Below are 15735 nucleotides of genomic sequence, written 5' to 3'. Positions count from 1 at the left end.
GATCATTTTCTTAGAATTAATTTGTGGAATTATAATCTACGTACGTTGTTAATTTCCCTAAAAATTTTTTTATTGTATTTCTCTCTTTAAATTACGTTTGCAGCACATACAATCATAAACAAAAACAAAAACAAAAACAAAAAAAAGCATATATGAGTGATGACAAAGATAACAAAGTATCAAACAATCATTCTATTTTTAGGATTCTTTTTCAATCCGTATGAAAGGGTTAACCAGGCTAAAGCATGCAATATTTAGTATTCTCCATTCAAATATTTACTACTTGTCATGGGATCTGTATACATATATTTAAAAATCTTAATGGATTAAGATGTGCCCTGTTCTGAGCTGAGTAAGAACGGCAATGTGCTCATAACCGCTTTGTTGCCTCTATTTATAGGCTAAGGTGCTTTGTTCCAGGTGACATGTTGTGCCTACGAAATCTATCGGATAAGTTTCAAACGACAAATTCAAAAAATTGAAACCGATAAACATGCGTTCACATGTAATATTTATAAATTAATGAATTCATTTAGTTTAATGCATCAATATGAGGCTGATCGATATACGGATATGATGACCAACTAACTATTGTCTTACCCGAATAGCAGATTATGGTATTTGGCAAACTTCCGATAATTAAGCTTGTGTGGATAGAGAGATGAACTCCTGTATATACAAAAACTTAGATGAAAATTAAACTGAAAGTTGAATTTATATTTATATTGCAAAATTATAGAGGATCGATATCTCTGGATAGAAAAACTTTCATTTTTCGACAAGATATTATTGTGACATCTCTGTTCACAATGATGTTACATCTAATTTTCCTTACTGTACTACATCATGGTTCAACATTTTCCAAACTTGCATTGATTTCACATATGGTTTGCATTCTGTCTCGAGTCGCAAAATATATTTTAGTACAACACATCACGTTGAGTGTACCGTTGAAAATTATCGTACTAAGGCCTACATAATTTGCCAAAGATGCACCTAATAATGGAAAAAAAACACTAAGCTAATGCAATAATTAGGGACAATGCCAGCTTTTATCACAGATGATTTTAAAAGTCTCCAATGATCAGTTCTTTATTTAGTCAATTAGTTAGATTTTCAGACAGTATATAACCCCTGTGTCATCCTCCCTCTATCATCAGAGGAGGAGTGCAACTGAGATACAGGAGCTTGAAAGGATCAAGCTCCTGATCTCCTTGTTCTTGAAAATCTAGCTACATTTAGAGCAACAAGGCGACAAAAAATGGCGAAAAAGGTCATTGTCGGCCTTGTTGCCACAGTACTCATAGGAGTTGTGTGTGCTGGCGCAATCATAGCGCTCGTGACCTCAACCAAGAAAGCTAGTTCTCACTCTGATGACAACTCTTCCTCGCTAAGTGCCACCTCCAAATCCATGACGGCCATGTGCTCGACAGCCCTACACAAGGATTCCTGTGAGAGCACAATGTCTGAATTATCAACAAACAGCTCGGCAACACCCGAGGAAATCTTCAAAAGTTTTGTTAACTTGGCGATCAAAGAGTTTGAGTCTGCTATTCAAAAATCGGCTGAAGTTACAAAAGACAAGTTGTCTGGTAATGACAGCAGAACAGCTGCTGCTGTATCAGACTGCAAGAAATTCCTTGGCGATGCATTAGAGGACATGAAAGGTGTATCTTCGCTTGTAGGAACAGATATGAAAAACTTGACTGCTGAGTCCGACAACATAGTGCACATGCTATCCTCCTCTATGACATACATGTACACCTGTGTTGACGGCTTTGAGGATCCAAAGCTGAACGCTGACATGAACGACGCATTGAACAACGCCACTGAGATGAGCAGCAATGTTTTGGGGGTGATCACAAGCATTGCTTCCTTTGCAGAGAAACTTCAATCTGTCGATCTTGGCTCACTTACCTCCCAGGGAACAAATAGGAAGCTGTTGGGGTATGACATGGACAAACAGGGTTATCCCTCGTGGCTTTCTGCCGGTGACAGGAAGCTATTGCAAGCAACAACTAACAGGTATTTATTTGATGACCAAGTATATATTGTAAGAGTTAACATATTGAATATCACCTTAATTATATCATAGGAGAAAGACGACAATAATTCCAAGAAAATGAATATTTGTGACACCTTAAGCAGGGGACGGAACTTGAAAATTTAGATTGGAGTTGTTGAAACATAAAGTGCAAAAATGTTTAATGTGAGATAAGTTGGATTTGAACTCTCAAGTCTCTACAACCACAATTTGTAATTCTTATCACTGTACTACAAGCATACATTTAATATTTTACGAGGAGGATTGAACTATTTAAAAACTTAAAATAAATATATATATATATATAAAATTAAATATGTAAATAAATATAAAATTTAAAACCATAGGCTGTGGCTAAGCACCTTTGGAGTCCTTAACATGAACTATTATTAATCTAAAGATCCCATCTATAACAAATCCAGGCTACTCAGATGTAATCATTGATAATCGTTTTTAAATTTTAACCATGAAATAATATCTGAAAAGATAAAAAAGTAACTGTCTATGCAATGATTACAATTTCTGGTATAGTGTGAAGCCAAATGCAGTTGTGGCAAAAGATGGAAGTGGTCAATACAAGACCATCAACGATGCAGTTAAGACCATTCCGAAGAATCACCCGGGTAGATATGTGATTTATGTTAAGGCCGGCATATACGACGAGATAGTCATGGTGCCCAAGGACACGAATAATGTGCTCATGTATGGTGACGGGGCTGACAAATCTATCGTTACCGGAGACAAAAGCAATGTTAAAGATAAAGTCACCACAAGGCTCACAGCCACATTCTGTAATCCCTTCTCCTTCTCAGTTTCTCTAATAAATATGTTAAAAAATCAAAATACATTTTATTATCCATTAATAAATTCTTCAAATGGCGTGTTACCTATATATATATATATATATATATTTCATTCTGCAGCTGTAGAAGGCGCCAACTTCATCGCCAAGGATATGGGATTTAGAAACACTGCCGGAGCAGTGAACCACCAGGCTGTGGCCCTTCGTATCAGTGGAGATTTCGGTGCATTTTTCAAGTGTCGCTTTGATGGCTTCCAAGACACCCTCTACACCCACGCTGGCCGTCAATTTTTCCGGGACTGCACCGTTTCGGGCACAATTGACTTCATCTTTGGCAACTCTGCTGTGGTTTTCCAAAACTGCGTCATCATTTGCAACCGTCCAATGGACAACCAACTGAACACCGTCACTGCTCATGGTAAAAATAAATTTCTTAAACTGGAAAGATTTTGTCTCTTCTATTTCTCTAATAGTTCAATTTTTGTTCAACTTTTATATTATTAATCATTGTTCAATAAATTGAAAATGATGATCAAAGTATGTAACATATGAACTTAGTTGTCCTTGCTCTTGCTCAATTCAAAAAGAATATGCCCCACACAGAGGACTATACCAAATATATGCAGGAGCAGAATTTATGGGGGTTAAACATGAATGAAGATCAATCATATAAAATTTCCATGCAACAAATTGAGACCAATTTTATGGTACTCATAGCATTTTACTGTAAACTATATAAAAAATCATGCACAAGTACAAAAACTTTGAAAATAAATGAGAGTCAATTGGTCCGCAAATGTTGAATGTTCATCCGCCTCTGAATATACGAGAATGAGAAAACATGTTCTGAAAAGTGTATTGTATTGACTTGAACAGGGCGTACCGACCCAAACATGAAGACAGGTATTGTGCTTCAAAACTGTCAATTTGTGGCAGACAAAGCACTTGAGCCAGTCCGCACAAAGATCGCCAGCTACCTCGGTCGACCATGGAAGTTGTACTCTCGCACAGTGGTCATGGAGAGTTCCATCGGCGATGTGATCCGTCCTGAGGGATGGGTTGCCTGGGATGGTGATTTTGCACTCAAGACCTTGTACTATGCTGAATATGCCAACACGGGCCCTGGTGCAGCCACAGCTGGCAGGGTGAAGTGGCCCACGTTCCATGTTATCAATAAGGCTGTCGCAACTCAGTTCACAACCGGACCGTTCCTCAATTCTAACAACTGGATTGCTTCAACTGGAGTTGCCAATTACCTTGGATTCAATAAGTCCTAAGTATATATGTATAATATCAAACACACGATTTTTTAGAGAGGGAGAGAAATAGGGCCAACAATTAAAGATATGTGCCAGGTTGTATCTTCTTTTTGGTACCTAGAGCAACTGTAACTTATGTATACAATATAAATGTAACACATAAAATTGTTTATCCTTTTTGTGTTCAATTTAAATGATATGAGGAGGTCAAAAAATAAGTGTTGTCAAATAATTTATACAGTCAAGTATATTCGTTCATTTTATGGAAGTACTGATCATCTTGTCAAAAATGAACTAAAAGAAATATGTGTGGTTCGTACTCTACCTTCAGGAAGCAATTCCAGCACATTAATATTTATCAATTTTAACAATTCACAGAAATATCTTGGATCTTTAATTCAAAGCTTAATTGTCCCAAGTTAAAAGTTTGTGAAGTCTAGATATTCATGAAATCCAAAAAATTCGAAAACCATTATATATGTGGCATGATCGAGAACTAAATATAACGATATTGCTATTCTTCTTGTGTCTACTTTTAGGAAGAAATTATACAATCCAAGAAAATATCATTAAATTTGAAAATCCATAATATATAATATTCTTTGGATTCCTAACCATGTAAAATCCATATAAGACCTAGCAGTGGAGGAGGAAGAAGTAGATGAAGGATGTGTTCTCAATAAATAGAATAAATCTTCTTTTGATGTTAGTAAAGACAATATTAATTTCAGATATATTCTCAAGTTCTGATATTCCTAAACTAAATATAGACAATACTTGCGTATAATCAATAATGTATAACTTGAAGAATTTATGAAGAGGAAAACAACTCTATTCTCCTGCAATCATTATGATAATCAATAACGAAAAAATTATTAATATACTAATGTGAAAAGATGCAGACAACAAATAAAAAAAATAACATGCTTCTTGATCAGGTGAAAAATTCTACAAAACCATCAAAATATTTTGAAAACTTTTGTCTCAAATAAAACTATAAAACAGAATATGTCTCATTACTTCTATTCTAATAAATACAATGAAAAATTGTAAATGTTTATCATATGGAGTTAAAAGTTTAATTTTCTTTAATAAATGTTATCATGTACCTCTTGCATGCACAACAAGAATGAGACATTTTTCGCAAGAATAAAAAAGTGACTTTTTGCGACAGACTACCATCATTGTTCAGTTTTTTTTTTTGCGACGGATGACCGTCATAAATGCATTTTTTCCCTCGCAAAATGTGTCTACTTTGTTGTAGTGATGGTTTTATAGACCTTTTAATATATTGCAATATCCATCTCGATCCTTTAAGCCTCAAACCTTTTAATTTATTTTTTTAGACCCTTGACAGCAGCTGTCAGGGTACAGTAAAGTAAATTTCACTATTACAGAAAAAGAGATTGCACACGGATGGAGGAGCTACACGGATTTCCTGCTGTGTACGTTGTGAGGGTGTAGAAATCCTTAAATAAATACACACAGATATTTAGCCGTGTGCGATTATAAGATTGCTACACGGAGTATTACATAAACAACCGTGTATGATTGATTGCCAGTGTCGCTCTCTATATAACCGAGCTACACGCTACACGGAACAAAATTTATTTTATTTTGTTGAGCCGAAATAGTATCTCGGTCCAAGAATTTTCACATATTGAAATTTTCATAAAAAAATCAATTTTTTCCTTGTGCCAAGATGAAAATTCGGCACTCTATTGAAAAATGCATGGCACCCTTTTCTCGTGCCGAGATGAATTTTTGTCCAATATGCTATCTTTTCGTTAGCCATAATTTAATTTTTGTCCAATATGCTATCTAGTTAGTCTATTTAAATAATTCTTGTGCCAATATGATTCTTTCATTATTATTTTCCTTGTGCCGAGATGAGAATTCGTCAGCCTACCCTTCTTCTTCATTTTCTTGTGATTTTACCTGTTCATTTATTAGGCTAACTAAAATTATTTAAATAGGCTAACTAGAATTATTTAAATAGGCTAACTAGATTTTACCTGTATCAAGTGCATGTGAGATGAAAAAGGAAGCTTGTGCCGAGATGAAAAATTCGTCAGCACATCAGGTTTGTTTTTTTGTGAGCTTGTGCCGAGATGAAAAAGGAAGGAAAAAAACTAGAATTATTTAAATATGAGGCTAACTAGAATTATTTAAATATCATGCTAACTAGAATTATTTAAATAGAATTACCTTGTGCCGAGATGAAAAAGGAAGAAAAAAAACTACAAACTAGTGCGCATGAAAACTAAAAACTACAAACAGAAAATTAGAGGAAGAAAAGAGAAATATATATATACATGACTAACTTAGCAAGATAGAGAGAAGAAATACAAATTAATTTCAAAGATCTCAGATCCGACCTCCTTGTGCGCATAAATCAGACCAACAGAGAAAGAGATCTCAAATCCGGCCTCCTTGTGCGCATAAATCAAACCAACAGAGAAAGAGTATTAATTAATTGATAAAAACGGCGCTGGAAGGAGAATGTTTTTTATATAACTAAAACTCTACAGTAACTTTTCTACGCGGATTTTTAAGTATAAATCCGTGTAACTCTCTCAAGGTTTTCTACGCTGTTATTTAAACAAAAAATCGTGTATAATTTCTACCTTTCTACACGGCTCTTTATTAAACGTCTGTGTAGCTCTCTCAAGGCTTTCTACACTGATTCATTAATAAATATCCGTGTAGAAATTCCACAGTTATTTCGAACTTTCAAAAAAACCTATTTTGTACACGGTTTTTATATAAAATTGTCAAATCCGTGTACGATGTGCAGTGTACAATGACCATTTTTGTAGTAGTGTTTACATCCGATCTCCTCAAAATTGAAGAAATTCACTCAGCCAACACGAAGGGTGGAATCCTTGTATTGCTAAAAATTCTTTTGTTTCTTTGCTTCCATATGAACCAACATCCACATAAAATTACTGTAGTTCCATCTTCCTTCCATCCTGCACCTCTATTCAATTGAACTGAGCTGCGCCATACAGCATCCACTGAATTGTCTAACACTATAACACGGTGTCCCCTCCTGATCATAATAACCTACAGACCTCCTTCGCATATGCACACTGAAACGAAAGGTGTGTAAAGCCGATTCAACTATTGGTATCAATCTCACACATATATGACACACCCAACAATGCAACCTATGTTTCTTCTTTGCATGACATCTTGAGTGAGAATTTTTTTCCCTCAATGCTAAAACTGCAAAAATCTTAACGGTTTCAGGAATCTTGTAATTCCACACTCTGTTGAAACTGTCCAGAATTTTCACTCCAACCATGAGCAATTCATATACCGATTTACCCCTGTATTTGTTTAGATATTTAACTACAACACATCAGTTGAGCGTACCGCTGAAATATATTGTATTAATGCATACATAATTTTCCAAAGATGCACCTAATAATGGGAAAAAAACACTAAGCTAATGCAATAATTAGGGACGATGCCAGCTTTTATCCCCGGTGATTTTAAAAGTCTCCAATATTCAGTTCTTTATTTAGCCAATTAGTTAGGTTTTCAGACGGTATATAACCCCCGGGTCAACCTCCCTCTATCATCACAAGAGAAGTGCAATTGAGATACAGGAGCTTGAAAGGATCAAGCTCCTGAAAATCTAGCTACATCTCAAGCAACAAGGTGACGAAAAATGGCGAAAAAGGTCATCGTCGGCCTTGTTGCCACAGTACTCATAGGAGTTGTGTGCGCTGGGGCGATCATAGCGCTCGTGACCTCAACCAAGAAAACTAGTTCTCACTCTGATGACAACTCTTCCTCGCTAAGCACCACCTCCAAATCCATGACGGCCATGTGCTCGACAGCCCTACACAAGGATTCCTGCGAGAGCACAATATCTAAATTACAAACAAACAGCTCGGCAACACCTGATGAAGTCTTCAAAAGTTTTGTTGACTTGGCGATCAAAGAGTTTGAGTCCGCTGCTCAGAACTCCGCTGAAGTTACCAAAGCCAATCTGGCTGCCGGTAACGACACCAGAACAGCTGCTGCTGTGTCAGACTGCAAGAAATTCATTGGCGATGCGCTAGAGGACATGAAAGGTGTATCTTCGCTTGTAGGAAAAGATATGAAAAACTTGACTGCTGAGACCGACAACATAGTGCACATGATATCTTCTTCTATGACGTACCTGTACACCTGCGTTGACGGCTTTGAGGATCCAAAGCTGAACGCTGACATGAACAACGCATTGAACAATGCCACTGTGATGAGCAGCAATGTTTTGGGGGTGATCACAAGCATTGCTTCCTTTGCAGAGAAACTTCAATCTGTCGACCTTGGAGCACTTGCCGCCCAAGGAACAAATAGGAAGCTGTTGGGATATGACATGGATCAACACGGTTATCCCTCGTGGCTCTCTGCCGGGGACAGGAAGCTATTACAAGCAAAAACTAACAGGTATTTGATAACCAATTATATATTGTAAAATGAATGATTGCTAATTGATTATTGTAGCTGAGATCACACACAGGGCGGAACTAGAATATTTAGATTTGAACTCAAATTTATCACAAAGTAATGCTAAACATGCATTATGCTACAAGAACACATTTAACATTTAATGAGGGGGTTTGATCAAACTATGTAAAAACTTTTAAAAAAATTAATTAATTTGAATATATACATATATAATAAAAAATAAATAAATTATGAGGTGACACCTGCTTGTCTTTAGATCTGCCTCTATCACACGAAGGATAGTTGATAAATTAATTGAACAATAGTTATCAATACTTGGACAGATATAACATACATTTTTTTTATTTTAGACCATGAACATATAAGGGAACAGATATAACATACTCAGTATCCCCTTGTATCATAAGAGAAAGCGATAATAATCTCAAGAAAATGCATCTTTGAGACAACTTCTAATTAGCGTTAACTATAATTAGTATAAAGAGCCCAACTATATATAACAAATCCAGTCTACTCAGGTGGAATCATCAATAATCAGGTTTAACCATGAAATAATATCTGAAAAGATTAAAACCTGATTATTTATGCAATGATTACAAAAGAATTGTGATTCAAAAACAGAAATTCATTGATTCCATTGATCCCTCAGTTTATATAGGCATTACAATTTGCATTTGCAACCCTATAACTTCTATAATTCCTTTCTTACCGATATAACCCTATAACTTCTATAATGCGATAAAGATACATAAATCTCAACACTCCCCCTCAAGATGGGCAAAAGATATCCATCAAGCCCATCTTGTCACATAACCTAACTAGATCCATTGAGCTAAGTCCTTTAGTGAGGCAGTCAGCTACTTGGTCTCTAGTAGCTACGTGACTCAGCTCCAATAGCCCAATTTCCAGTTTTTCCTTAATGAAGAATCTATCGATCTCCACATGCTTGGTTCTGTCATGCTGCACCGGATTGTTGGCAATGCTAATTGCTGATTTGCTATCGCACCACAATTTCATCTTCCCTTCGTGCTTCACCTTGAGATCTTCCAGTAACCTCTTCAACCACAGCATCTCGGCAACTCCTAATGCCATGGCCCTGTACTCGGCTTCTGCCGTCGATCTCGAGACAACTGGCTGCTTCTTGCTCTTCCATGAGACCAAGTTGCCCCCTACAAACATACAGTAGCCAGATGTGGATCTCCTGTCATCTTGGCAACTAGCCCAGTCAGAGTCACAATAACCCTCAATGTTCATGTGCCCATTTTTCCTGAAAAATAGGCCCTTTCCTGGTGCACTCTTCAGGTACCTCAGAATGTGGTACACTGCGTCCATATGATCCTTTCTAGGGTCATGCATGTAACGGCTCACCACGCTCACTACAAATGAGATATCGGGACGAGTGTGACCCAGATAGATCAACCTGCCTACTAGTCTCTGGTACCTCTCACGATCAACCTGTTCTCCTGCCTCTGCACTCATCTTGGCCTTTACATCAATTGGAGATACTGCAGGCTTGCACCCCAACATGCCTGTCTCAGTGAGCAAGTCTAGGACATACTTTCTCTGAGATAGAACAATTCCCCCTGCTTCATGAGCCACCTCAATCCCAAGAAAGTACCTAAGCTGTCCCAGATCCTTCACCTCGAATTCCTTCCCCAATCTTGCCTTCAACTGTGCAATCTCTCCCGCATCATCCCCAGTAATGATCATATCATCGACATACACAGCTAGCATAGTAATGTGACCATCATGTTGTCGGGTAAACACCGTGTGATCAGCATTGGTTTGCTGATAGCCCATGCCTACCATAGCTCTCCTGAACCTATCAAACCATGCCCGAGGGGACTGCTTCAACCCATAGAGTGACTTCTTTAGTCTGCATACCTTACCCATTGTCTGGTTTGTGCCAAACCCTGGTGGAACCTCCATGTACACCTCCTCCAACAAATCACCATGAAGAAAGGCATTCTTCACATCAAGTTGGTGTAACTGCCATCCACCATTCACTGCCATGGAAATCAGTGTCCTCACTGTGCTCATCTTCGCCACTGGTGCAAAGGTCTCGTCATAGTCAATGCCATAGGTCTGGCTGTACCCCTTCGCTACCAACCGAGCCTTGTAGCGCTCAATCAGACCCTCTGGATTCTGCTTTACTGTGAAGACCCACTTGCATCCAACAGCCTTCTTGCTTGGTGGTAGTGACACAAGTTCCCACGTTTTGTTCTTGCAAAGGGCACTAAGCTCTTCTAGCATGGCTGCTCTCCACTTCGGATCTTCTTTAGCAACCTGCCAACACTTAGGGATAGAGACAATGTCTAATGATGCAATGAATGCTCCATGTACAGGTGATATGTGTGAGTAAGAGACAAATCTGGCAATGTCATGTGGGAAACCATATCGGTCAGGAGGAATGCCTGCATTCTCGCGAGAAATCCTCCTTACCGATAGAGGAGTGGGAGGAGTAGAGAGAGGAATCATATCACCTGTGTATTCTGGGTCTGAGGTGGATGGTGAAGATGTCTCGAGAGTCGGAGTAGGCAGGGACAAGGGACTTGGCACAAGTGGCACTGTAGGCACGGTTCCCTCATTCTGTTTCGTTCTCCTTACATACACCTCACCATATCGCAACTCCCCCTGAGCCTGAGTTCTACCACCCTCGGGCTCAATCCTCTCAACTTCTGTCTCAATGCTAACCGAATTCTCCTTTTCCTTCTCCTTTTCCGGCTCAACCACAGCCGATTTCTCAAGAATTGGGCAACTAATACCACCCACCACACTCACCGTCCTCCTCTCACCATCACCACTACTCTCCCCCTCTCGCCTTATACCTCTTGTATCGAGCGAGTCTTCAAATGGTGATGTTGCTTCTGAGGAGTAGTATGGTTCGAGCTCGTGAAAGGTAACATCCATACTCACAAACATCCGCCTCTCAACTGGGCTCCAGCACGCATACCCCTTCTGAGTGGCTGAGTACCCCACAAAGATACATCTCACCGCCCGTGGATCAAGTTTTCCCACATTTGGTCTGTTGTCATGTACAAAGCACACACACCCAAAAGTTTTGAGAGGAATAATGTCTCCATTCTTACCTGTCAGCATCTCAATTGGAGACCTCCAATCCAATACCCGTGAGGGCATCCTGTTGATCAAATATGCTGCTGTCAGAACTGCTTGCCCCCACAAGTACTTTGGGACTTTCATCGAAATCATCATACTCCGAGTTACCTCAAGGAGATGCCTGTTCTTCCGTTCCGATACCCCATTCTGCTCTGGTGTGTACGGACACGTGGTCTGATGCTGTATCCCCTGAGATGACAAGTATTCCCCAAACGCCTTATTAGTGTACTCTGTCCCGTTGTCAGATCTCAATACTTTCACAACCGCACCATATTGAGTCTGAATCATCTTGTGAAAATTTTTAAAGCAAGCAAGCACATCACTCTTATTTTTCATCAAGTAAAGCCAAGTTGAACGAGAAAAACAATCAATAAACGACACAAAGTATCTAAATCCATTCAAAGTAGTTGTAGGACAAGGTCCCCATACATCCGAATGAATCAAATCAAAACTACAAGACCTCCTACTACCAGAGCTAACATAAGAGCTTCTGGTATGCTTGCCTAACTCACACGCATCACACACCAATTTTTCCTTATTTGCCTTTTCAAACAAAGGCGGATACAACCTACTCAAAACTGGAAATGAAGAATGACCCAATCGCCTATGATGGAGCAACAGCAGGTCTTCTACACTTCTCTCAACAATGGATGAGAGGGCCGAGTCCATACCCTCTTTATCCATGTACCACAGGCCCTTATGCAGTGTGCCAGTCCCAAGTTCCTTGCCCGTCTCCTTCTCTCGGAAGATCACCTTGGGATTATCAAACAAAACAACACAATTTAGTTGTGAGACAATGGCACTTATAGATAGAAGATTCACAGGAAAAGAAGGAGCATGCAAAACATTAGACAAAGTCAAAGTGTTGGTACATTTCACTGTACCCTTACCGACTACCGGCTGAGCCGTACCATCGGCTATCCGGATGCTCTCTGGAGCTGCTAAGTGAGTATAGGAAGAGAACTCCCTAGCAGCACCAGTCACATGGCGAGATGCACCAGAATCGACTATCCAATCTGATGATCTAGTGGTGGATATAGAGGGGATAGCAAGAGTATCACAAGTACCTGTGGCTGAGTAAGCAACAGAAGCAACGTTACCCGTGATGGATGCATCATCAACTGCACTCTTTTTCTCACTTGCTCCTCTCTGCCTCCTCCTGACTATCTCCCTGATCAGATCCTCCTCAGATAATCCCACAATAGCTTCCTCTTCTTCCTCTGCAACCATCAGATTTGCCCGGTTGCCTCCTCTTCCACCTCTTCTGCCCCCATGGCCGCGTCCACGGTTCGCAAACTGCCCTCTACCACCTGCATCTCTCTCTCTTGGTGGCCTAGGACAAGCCTTGATCAGATGACCTGTTTCCCCGCAGTTGTAACACCTGCGAGTCTCCCCCTTGGCACCTGTCATACCTGAGCTCGAGGCAGCCAAAGCTGATCGTGCGCCTGGGGGTCCACTCGGCTCAGCATGTATCACCATGCGACTCTCCTCTTGCATCATCGCTGCAATGGCCTCATCCAATGAAGGAATCTTCGTCTGGGCTAGGAGAACTGATCTCCTCTGATCAAAAACCAAGTTCAGCTTAGCCAAGAACTGCATAGTCCTCGTCTGTTGAAAGCGCTTCTCCCTCTTGCAGCTTGGATCACTACAGTTCAACCCCTGTGATAAGTGATCAAGCTCTGCCCATAGCTTTTCTAGATTCAATGAGTAATCCTGAATCGATCTATCACCCTGCACCACAGCCAATACCTCTTGCTCAATCTGGAACACCCTCATGTGGTTCTCAGTCCCACCATAGGTCCTCTTCAGCTTTGCCCAAATGTCCTTCACAAGTCGGATGCCATCGACTGAAGAGGCAATCGATTGTTTCATCGAGTTGAGCAACCAGGTGTAGATCAAAGCATGTGTGGTCTTCCACTCCTCAGCCTGAGCCGTAGCACTAGCTGGCTCATCCTCTGTCAGATACCTCTTGAGCTTCCTCCCCTCCAGAGCAGTCTCAATCCGACGCGACCAACTCAGATATGAGGACGGTCCATCAAGCTTAAGCTCCACAGTTTGGAGATCAAACTTCACCTGTGGTGGATCACGTGCCAAGGTATTGGTCTGAACACTGGCTCCCTGGATAAGACCAACCAACACCTTTAGAACCTCCGGATCAACACCCGACAGGCACTCTAAAACCCCTTTCCCTTTGTCACCCTCGCTGGACATCTTCTCTCAAAGGATCCAAGTCTTCGATCGCACAGATCACCTTGACTTCCTTCCCTTTCTCGATCCGATCACTCGTATCTCTCGTAAAGACCCGATCTTGCTCCTCAAGACGGATCTAAACCATCTCCCCCTTTCTTCTTCTCTTTCTTGACCCGATCTTGATCTATCTCATCAAGATTCGAGCCCAAACTCAATCTAAACCTGCTTCTCGGGTATCGCGGGATTTAGGCCTCCCACGCCGGCCAAAGCAAGCAAGAAACCAAACTCCCTTACCTCTGGTTCGGCTTAGAAGAAGAAGAACCGACTTGCTGTAACTGGGGCTGCTGTAACTGAGGCTGCTGTAACTGGGGCTGCTGTAACTGGAGCTGCTGTAACTGGAGTTACAAGGTGGCTGTTGGTCTTTGGGCGGAGCTACAGTGCTCGGCCAAGAGAGGGAGGAGGGAAAGGAGGTCCGTCCGGCGACCTAGGTGGCGGAATCGAGCAGATCGGCCTAGGTTGAGGTAGAGCCGATCTGATCAGATCTAGGTCAGATCTGATCAGATCTAGGTCAGATCGGACCAGAGCATGGGAGCTCCTGTGCAGACCAGTGCTGACCTAGGCGGAGGTAGGCCGACCAGGCGGAGCTCCAGCGACGTTCAGGCGGCCCTGGCGGAGGTGAAAGAGGAGGTATGTGCTACAGTACCGCGGGTTTGCTACAGTAGCCGGAAAATCAGAAAGTGCTCTGATACCAAAAAGAATTGTGATTCAAAAACAGAAATTCATTGATTCCATTGATCCCTCAGTTTATATAGGCATTACAATTTGCATTTGCAACCCTATAACTTCTATAATTCCTTTCTTACCGATATAACCCTATAACTTCTATAATGCGATAAAGATACATAAATCTCAACAATTACAATTTCTGGTATAGTGCAAAACCAAATGCAGTTGTGGCAAAAGATGGAAGTGGTCAGTACAAGACTATCAACGATGCAGTGAAGGCCATTCCGAAGAATCACCGGGGCAGATACGTGATTTATGTCAAGGCCGGCGTATACAATGAGATAGTCATGGTGCCAAAGGGCACGAATAATGTGCTCATGTATGGTGACGGCGCTGACAAATCTATCGTTACCGGAGACAAAAGCAATGTTAAAGATAAAGTCACCACAAGGCTCACAGCCACATTCTGTAATCCCCTCTCCTTCTCAGTTTATTTAATAAATGTGTTAAAAAATCAAAATACATATATTACCTATATATATTTTTTATTCTGCAGCTGTAGAAGGCGCAAACTTCATCGCCAAGGATATGGGATTTAGAAACACTGCCGGAGCAGTGAACCACCAGGCTGTGGCCCTTCGCATCAGTGGAGATTTTGGTGCATTTTTCAAATGCCGCTTTGATGGCTTCCAAGACACCCTTTACACCCACGCTGGCCGTCAGTTTTTCCGCGACTGCACCGTTTCGGGCACAATTGACTTCATCTTTGGCAACTCTGCTGTGGTTTTCCAGAACTGCGTCATCATTTGCAACCGTCCAATGGACAATCAACTTAACACCGTCACTGCTCATGGTAAAAATAAATTTCTTAAATTGGAAAGATTTTTTCTCTTCTATTTCTTTAATAGTTTAATTTTCGTTCAAATCTTATATTATTAATCATTGCTCAATAAATTGAAAATGATGATCAAAGTATGTAACATATGAACTTAGTTGTCCTTGCTCTTGCTCAATTCAAAAAGAATATGCCCCGCACAGAGGACTTTCAAGTTATGGGTGTTAAATATGAATGGGGATCAATCATATAAAATTTTCATATTAATTATGTATTGAGATCAATTTTATAGTACCAT

The 15735-nt window shown here is 40.3% G+C and overlaps 2 protein-coding genes across 2 annotated transcripts in view; both read left to right on the top strand.

Moving 5' to 3' along the window:
- Window positions 1-1148: 1148 nt before the first annotated feature.
- On the top strand, window positions 1149-4293 carry LOC144557737 (putative pectinesterase/pectinesterase inhibitor 58). Its single transcript, XM_078306303.1, has 4 exons — window positions 1149-2025; window positions 2576-2835; window positions 2968-3264; window positions 3723-4293. The coding sequence occupies exons 1-4, from the start codon at window positions 1262-1264 to the stop codon at window positions 4121-4123; spliced, it is 1722 nt and encodes a 573-aa protein (XP_078162429.1). The 5' UTR covers window positions 1149-1261; the 3' UTR covers window positions 4124-4293.
- A 3408-nt stretch (window positions 4294-7701) lies between these two features.
- Window positions 7702-15735, top strand: part of LOC144558819 (pectinesterase-like) — an 8657-nt gene continuing 623 nt past the window's right edge. The window contains exons 1-3 of the mRNA XM_078307697.1: window positions 7702-8548; window positions 14811-15070; window positions 15159-15455. Of these exons, the coding sequence (XP_078163823.1) occupies window positions 7782-8548; window positions 14811-15070; window positions 15159-15455 (1324 nt within the window). The 5' untranslated portion in view covers window positions 7702-7781. The remainder of the gene's footprint in view (window positions 8549-14810; window positions 15071-15158; window positions 15456-15735) is intronic.

Source organism: Carex rostrata, chromosome 8, assembly GCF_964058835.1.
Source record: "Carex rostrata chromosome 8, lpCarRost1.2, whole genome shotgun sequence".
Classification (NCBI taxonomy): Eukaryota; Viridiplantae; Streptophyta; class Magnoliopsida; order Poales; family Cyperaceae; genus Carex; species Carex rostrata.
The sequence above is the reverse complement of the archived record's forward strand: the minus strand, read 5'-3'. Positions and strand labels throughout refer to the sequence as shown.

Excerpts from the sequence above, each read along its gene's own strand:
- LOC144557737 (XM_078306303.1), top strand. The coding sequence starts at position 1,262 with ATGGCGAAAAAGGTCATTGTCGGCCTTGTTGCCACAGTACTCATAGGA. Across the intron at positions 2,836-2,967 it reads AAGGCTCACAGCCACATTCT|CTGTAGAAGGCGCCAACTTC; the intron begins GTAATCCCTTCT and ends TTCATTCTGCAG. Across the intron at positions 3,265-3,722 it reads GAACACCGTCACTGCTCATG|GGCGTACCGACCCAAACATG; the intron begins GTAAAAATAAAT and ends TGACTTGAACAG.